Below are 7,500 nucleotides of genomic sequence, written 5' to 3' on the forward strand. Positions count from 1 at the left end.
TGTCAACACTACCCATTCCGTCTTGAATTGCTATTTTATGCTCGTGTTGTTGTTGATGTTTTCGATAGAATTTCTTTTGTGTGTTACTTTTTAAAGGGTGGAGATTTTTCCGATCTCCCAGGTCAACATATGTGCAGACCTGCTAGTGCCTAAACCCCCTTCGTGTGTATGCGCACGCAGAAGATCAAATACGCACGTTAAAGATCCTGTAATCCATGTCAGCGTTCGGTAGGTTACGGAAACCAGAATATACCCAGCATGCACACCCCCGAAACGGAGACTCACCGGCCGTGGCTGACCCGGAACATGGTCCACGCCTCGTCAGCGATCACCTGCTCCACATCCACGATCAATGGCTTCTCCTCCTTCCGCCTCGCTGCGCGGCCCAGGCACCCGAAGCAGCTCATGGTCAACTGGTCTGTCCACCCGACAACTTGGTCAGTCTTGAAACACAACCAGACAACTCACAACAAGTCGGTCTTGAGAAACAACAAGACAGCTTGGTCAGTCTTGAGAAACAACAAAGACAATTTGGTCAGTCTTGAGAAACAACAAGACAACTTGGTCAGTCTTGAGGGACAACAAAGACAATATGGTCAGTCTTGAGAAACAACAAAGACAATTTGGTCAGTCTTGAGAAACAACAAAGACAATTTGGTCAGTCTTGAGAAACAACAAGACAACTTGGTCAGTCTTGAGGGACAACAAAGACAATATGGTCAGTCTTGAAACACAACAAGACAACTTGGTCAGTCTTGAGAAACAACAAAGACAATTTGGTCAGTCTTGAGACACAATAAGAAATATTATGAACATCCTTGTTTGTTTAAATTTTGTCTATTGATGGCATCATCTAACGACGGTGTTATAAGAAATCTCGCATTGTACTTATATAAAGCTTTTAAGTTAAGAGAAATGGTATTGTCCTAATTTCTATAGTTTAATTTTCTAAGCAGTTGAACGCTTATTGCCAGTTACGGTAATGTATGCATATCTTGTTATCGCCCCTCATTCATATGGGGCTATGGCCTTAATGAATAAATCATCTGCGTCTGCGTCTCTCTCTCTCTCACACACACACACTCTTTAACACACACACACACACACACACACCATCCTCCTAACAGAAATGGGGTTAGTGGTAACTCGCTCCGCACACAAGGTACATAACTTCAAGCCAATGCTGCTTACGCTACCAATTCAGCTCAGTAGCACACAGGTAAATAAAAGGTACACTGGAACAATCCCAGACGCTTTGATCTCCTGGCTTCATTGTTTATCAACTTCCTGTTAAAACCCCTTGAAAATTAATTTAGACAGGTATCTTAATTTCATTTCAGAAAGTACAATACACGTTACCACAGTTTTAGAAATCACAAATTCGGTTTGATCTTGTCTAACGTGTGTTCAGAATGAGGAAACAAAGATGAGACACATTTTATCTTTTTATGTTGTCCAATTTTCAGTTATAAGAGAACATAACTAAAGATTCATCAACATGGTTTCCAGTCAGCTTGCTTCTGGCATCCAGAAAAGAGAAAACTGTCAGGAATTGATGGAAAGCTTTTTTTTTTCTCCTTCCTATGGGCTTCCGTAATGACAACACATTATTCTTCTGCATAACTGATGCTTCTTTGTTACAGGCATGGGAATAAATCATTCTACCCCCCACCCCCTCTCTCTCTGTGTCTCTCTGTGTCTGTCTGTCTCTCTCTCACACACACACATGCACTCATACACGCGCGAGTGCGCGCGCGCAGACACATGCATACGCGTACTCGCACGCACACACAAACACGCATACAGACAATCATTAACGTCCATTCACACACGCGCGCGCGCGCACACACACACACACACACATATTCACTCAACCCCTCACCCCCACCCCATCCACATTCCCTCAACCACTCCACCCCCACCCACTCCCATATATGTCTGTCCTCCCTCCATTTCCCACAACCCCCTCACCCCCCCCCCCCCCAACCTCCTTCCCCCAAACGTTAATTTCCCAAAGGACCCAAATAATGACGCGGACGATGTAAGGCAGAAAGGTTACCATCACACCCACCAGACACCAGATGCCCACGCCCCCCCCCTGTCCCCCCACCCCCTTACACACACACATACTCTCCGCACGCGCCACGTGCCATTCGGGCCAAACCCATTACCGCAGTTCCGGGTCTCTCTCTCTCCCAACCCCCCCTCCCCCCTCTTTCTCGCTTTTTCTAATGAACGCACGTGCACTGCGCGCGCTGCCCGCGTGGCCCTGAATTAACTCACCATGGCAACGACAGTGCGGTGGCGGTGTTGAAAAAGTTGGGCTGGATATGAAAAAAACAAAACAAAACAAAAAACAAAAAAACTGACCGTGCAAAAAAGAGGGGAGGGGAGGGGAGGTTGTCGATGATGGATGAGGCGAGTTCCCCATGCGTTTTAGTCGCCCCTCGGTGCTGTGCCCCCTCCCCCCCCCGCCCCACCCCCAACCTGCCCCTCCTGCCAACCCACCCCCGCCCCCTCACACACACACACACTCTCTTTGTTCCTGCATTCTCCTGAGTGTCTGTCTTCCCACCACATGAAGCCACCTGCAGTTTTCTGGTTTTCATTCTCGTTTCATCCGTGGTTATTTTGAAACACAAGAAAACTACGTGAACTAAAACAACAAACAACAACAACATCAAATAGATAAATAAATGAATGAATAATAATAATAATAACAACAACAACAATAATAATAATAATAATAATGATAACAGTAATAATATCAATGATAATAATAATAATGATGAATAGATAAATAAATAAAAGGGCGGGGGAAGGCGGGGGGGGGGGGGGGGGGGGGGCAACTATGAAGCCACGCCATAGACAGAAAAGAAACAGACTGCATCCATTTTACGTGGAAATTGACACCTTTCTTCAAAAACAACAAAACTGAGAGCAGCGCGTGTTTCTAAGTTGTTGTTTTTTTCAAGTACAGACTCAAACATGACAAAATAAAAAAAACGCCTTACAAAAAAAAAAAAAAAAAAAAAAAATCGTCAAAAGTTCACTTTCGGAAAGCGGTCCTGAAGAAGAAGAAGAAGAAGGAAGAAGAAGAAGGAAGAAGAAGAAGAAGGAAGAAGAAGAAGGAAGAAGAAGAAGAAGAAGGAGAAGGAAGAAGAAGAAGAAGGAGAAGAAGGAAGAAGAAGAAGAAGGAAGAAGGAGGAGAAGGAAGAAGAAGAAGGAAGAAGAAGAAGGAGGAGGAGAAGGAAGAAGGAAGAAGAAGGAGAAGGAAGAAGAAGAAGAAGAAGGAGAAGGAAGAAGAAGGAGAAGGAAGAAGAAGAAGAAGAAGAAGGAAGAAGAAGAAGAAGGAGAAGGAAGAAGAAGAAGGAGAAGGAAGAAGAAGGAGAAGGAAGAAGAAGAAGAAGAAGAAGGAAGAAGAAGAAGAAGAAGGAGAAGGAAGAAGAAGAAGAAGGAAGAAGGAAGAAGAAGGAGAAGGAGAAGGAAGAAGAAGGAAGAAGAAGGAGAAGGAGGAGGAAGAAGAGGAAGGAGAAGGAAGAAGAAGAAGAAGAAGGAAGAAGAAGAAGGAAGAAGAAGAAGAAGGAAGAAGAAGAAGAAGGAAGAAGAAGGAAGAAGAAGGAGGAAGAAGAAGAAGGAGAAGAAGGAAGAAGAAGGAAGGAAGAAGGAAGAAGAAGAAGAAGAAGGAAGAAAAAGAGGAAGGAGGAGGAAGAAGAAGGAAGGAGAAGAAGAAGGAAGATGGGAGGAGGAAGATGGAAGAAGAAGGAAGAAGAAGAAGGAAGAAGGAAGAAGAAGGAAGAAGAAGAAGAAGAAATGGCACCACTGTGGTCAGCTTGGCTATTAGCAGCATGGTTTGGGGTATTCGGGGTAGACTCACACTGGTCAGATGGTCCCAATTGATAATCTCTCTCTCTCTCTCTCTCTCTCTCTCTATATATATATATATATATATATAACCAAGGACAAATTAACGTGTTTACAGGCATGAGTCACGAGCAAACTCCTGAGTTCATTCAGTGTAACGCGGTGATTTTGATCAATGTCTATATTGTTGTCCCAGCTGAGGCTAGAAAATCACACACACACACGGACACACACACACACACACACACTGGCAGCAATCATGAGTCCTAAGCAAACACCTAATTTCAGGTAAACGACCCTCTGACAACATCTCCAACACTCGGGTTCAGACTCTACACACACCAGCGTTCGCGCGGAAAACAGCCATAATTATGACCCCCCCCCCCCCCCCCCCCCCGGAAACTGAAACAGCTGTCACAACAGAACTCTTAAGCAACCCCAAGATTGGTACCACACAATGATCACACAATTTTATCGCCTTCTTGTTCGTGGAACCAACTAGTTTTAGTTTTAGGCGCCGTTACCGAGATTCGAACCCGGGACCCTCAGATTGAAGGTCCAACGCTTTAACCACTCGGCTGTTGCGACCAGACAGCCAGTCACTCCCCCAAACATCCCACGGGAAGACAGACTTGAGGATCAGTCCCCAACCACTCCCCTTAAAGGCACACAGGAAGAGAAGACTTCAGGATCAATTATCGGGCTCCCCAATCACTCCCCCCCACCCCACCCCATCACCCCCTAACATCCCAGGGGAGACAGAATAGAGGATCACTCCACACAACCACTCCCCCAAACAACCTCGAGAAGACAAACTGGAGGATCACTCCCCAACTCCCCCCCCCCTCACACACACACACCCTAACGGCTAACAGAAAACGGAATAGGGATCACTCCCCCCCCCTCCCCCCCCCAACGGCTCACGGAAAAACGGAATGGGGGATCACCCCCCACCCCTACCCCCCCCCCCCCCCCCCAACGGCTCACGGGGAAAACGGAATGGAGGATCACTCCCCACCCCTAACCCCCCCTCCTCCCCCCACGGCTCAGGGGGGGGGGGGGGACGGAATGGAGGATCACTCCACCCCCCTCCGCCCCCCCCCCTAACGGCTCACAGAAAACGGAATGGAGGATCACTCCACAACCCTCCCCCCATCCCCCCGCCACCCCTCCCGCCCCTCAACGGCTCACGGGAAGACAGACTGGAGGATCGCTCTCCCAAACAGCCCTGGAGGGAAACACTGGATGCTCAATGCCCAGCTAGGCTCCCCAGTCAACCCCTCCAAACAGCCCTGGAGGGAAACACTGGATGCTCAATGCCCAGCTAGGCTCCCCAGTCAACCCCTCCAAACAGCCCTGGAGGGAAACACTTGATGCTCAATGCCCAGCTAGGCTCCCCAGTCAACCCCTCCAAACAGCCCTGGAGGGAAACACTGGATGCTCAATGCCCAGCTAGGCTCCCCAGTCAACCCCTCCAAACAGCCCTGGAGGGAAACACTGGATGCTCAATGCCCAGCTAGGCTCCCCAGTCAACCCCTCCAAACAGCCCAGCCCACGGGGAAGGCAGACTGGGGGAATCAATCCTCGGCAGCCAATCACCCTCCTACCCCTAAAAGCCTACGGGGGAGAATGGAGGCTCACTCCCCAACCACTCCCCCTCCGCCGCCCCCCCCCCCTCCCTAACGGCCCACGGGAAGGCAGACTGGGGGGATCAATCCAGGCAGCCAATCAACCCACCCCCCTCCTCCTTCCCCCCTCCCACACACACACCCTCGGGGAGACATACTGGCATGTTTACCTCATCCCTCTGTCAACATTCCCACCCACCTGTCATCGCTTTGCACGAGATAGGTACGTGGCACGGAGTCTGTGTGCTGTGGCTATCTCCTGGTCCATCGAAAGTTAAAAGGTGTGGTCCGTGGTTAACGAGGTGTGAAGTGTTCATTGATTCATCGCGTAGGTTCGGGAAAAGTGCTCGTTGAGTTGTGTGCGCGCGTGTGTGTGTCTGGGGGTGGTGGGTTGATTGAAAATTCCCCCTCCTTGAAGGGGTGAGAGTGGAGAAAATGTTGCCTCCAACTCTCATTCTCTCCACATCTCTGTCTGTCTGTCTGTCTGTCTATCTCTCTCAACCAACTGTCTGTCGTCCAAACCAAACTCCTACAACGAGAAGCGACTCCTTGAATGTTAACCATTCTGTCTCTCTTTCTCTCTCTCCCTCCCTCCCTACATGGCACAGCTACAAGCCAACAAGACCAAATTTTAACAAGAGAGGCAAGGCCTTCAAGACTCACTTGTGATAAATTAAGTCCCCTAGCATTAATTACAGAGTAATTTCCCTTTTTTACTATCTGCACCAAAAACGTTTGCAAAATAAATAAAAATTCCATGCTTAGCAAAAGAAGTTCCTGTTTGAACAGAAAATGATAATAATGACTCCTCTTGTTGTTGTGTCAGAATAAGAGGTCAAAGTGCCAAGTTTAGAGAATACAAAAAATATAAATATAACAGTAAATGCAGTTTGCATATAATTAGGCTTCTTTTTTATTTTTTGGTGTCCATCCCAGAGGGGCAATATTGTTTTAAACAAGATGACTGGAAAGAACTGAATTTTTCCTATTTTTACGCCAAATTTGGTGTCAACTGACAAAGTATTTGCAGAGAAAATGTCAATGTTAAAGTTTACCACGGACACGGACACACACACACACGGACACACACACACAACCGAACACCGGGTTAAAACATAGACTCACTTTGTTCACACAAGTGAGTCAAAAATGAATGTTTATATTCATTGTAAATTCTTTAAATATATTAATCTCCACGGCTGCTAAAAAAAAAAAAAAAAAAAAAGAAAAGAAAGAAACAATGTATGTCTGCAATATGCAGTTGGAAAATGTGTATTTCAACATAATTGCAATTGTGTAGCGTCTACCAGCCGTCAAACGAAACAGATGTATTTAATCAGATTCCTGAGCACGATATAAGCTGTTATCTTGTTGTTGCTCCGCTGTCTATCTGTATATACACGATAGTCAGTCGTGTCCGAATAAGACAATCAGAACAGCAGAGAAGGCAACTGCTGTTCCGACTATTTGGGCTAGAATTTGATTATTGTGGAGAATGTCTTGTCTAAGTTACATCCCCACTCTCTCGGCCAAGAGAGTTTTAGGACAGTCGGCGTTGGGATGGTTCCCAAGGGCCAACTAGCCCACAAGGCTGCAGCACTAAGAGCCAGTGCAATTTTGCCTCCTAGTTTGAGAGTCATAGTCTTTCACAAAAGACTAAGCTGTAAATGATTTCCCATTGACTGGAGAAACCATTGATAATACAGCTCTCACGTTGCTGTTGGCCCAAATGTAAACTTATGTCAGTCTGTGATATAAGCTCAGTGTTGGTACATGTGCGACATATTTACTGAATAAAGTTTTGTTTAAACCAACAACAAGACCAAAAGACCAAAGAACAAATCATCAAAAACCAACCTTCTGTCGTCCAAAGCAATTCCGACAACGACAAGCGACACACCTCTCTCTCTCTCTCTGCTCCCTTCCCTCTCCCCCCCCCTCCTACCCCCAACCACCCCCCCTCTCTCTCCCTCCCTCTCTCTCTCAGCACACACAACTGACCAGCCGA

The 7,500-nt window shown here is 46.9% G+C and overlaps 1 protein-coding gene across 2 annotated transcripts in view; it reads right to left on the reverse strand.

The window, feature by feature from the left end:
* LOC143275427 (uncharacterized) overlaps nucleotides 1-7,500 on the reverse strand; it is a 41,836-nt gene that overhangs the window by 18,454 nt on the left and 15,882 nt on the right. The window contains exon 2 of one of the 2 annotated variants that reach the window (XM_076579511.1): nucleotides 286-418. In XM_076579511.1, the coding sequence (XP_076435626.1) occupies nucleotides 286-407 (122 nt within the window). In that variant the 5' untranslated portion in view covers nucleotides 408-418. Of the gene's footprint in view, nucleotides 1-285; nucleotides 444-7,500 lie in introns of both variants that reach the window. The other variant, XM_076579509.1, reaches the window with a different exon arrangement.

This window comes from Babylonia areolata, chromosome 30 (genome assembly GCF_041734735.1).
Source record: "Babylonia areolata isolate BAREFJ2019XMU chromosome 30, ASM4173473v1, whole genome shotgun sequence".
Taxonomy (NCBI): domain Eukaryota; kingdom Metazoa; phylum Mollusca; class Gastropoda; order Neogastropoda; family Buccinidae; genus Babylonia; species Babylonia areolata.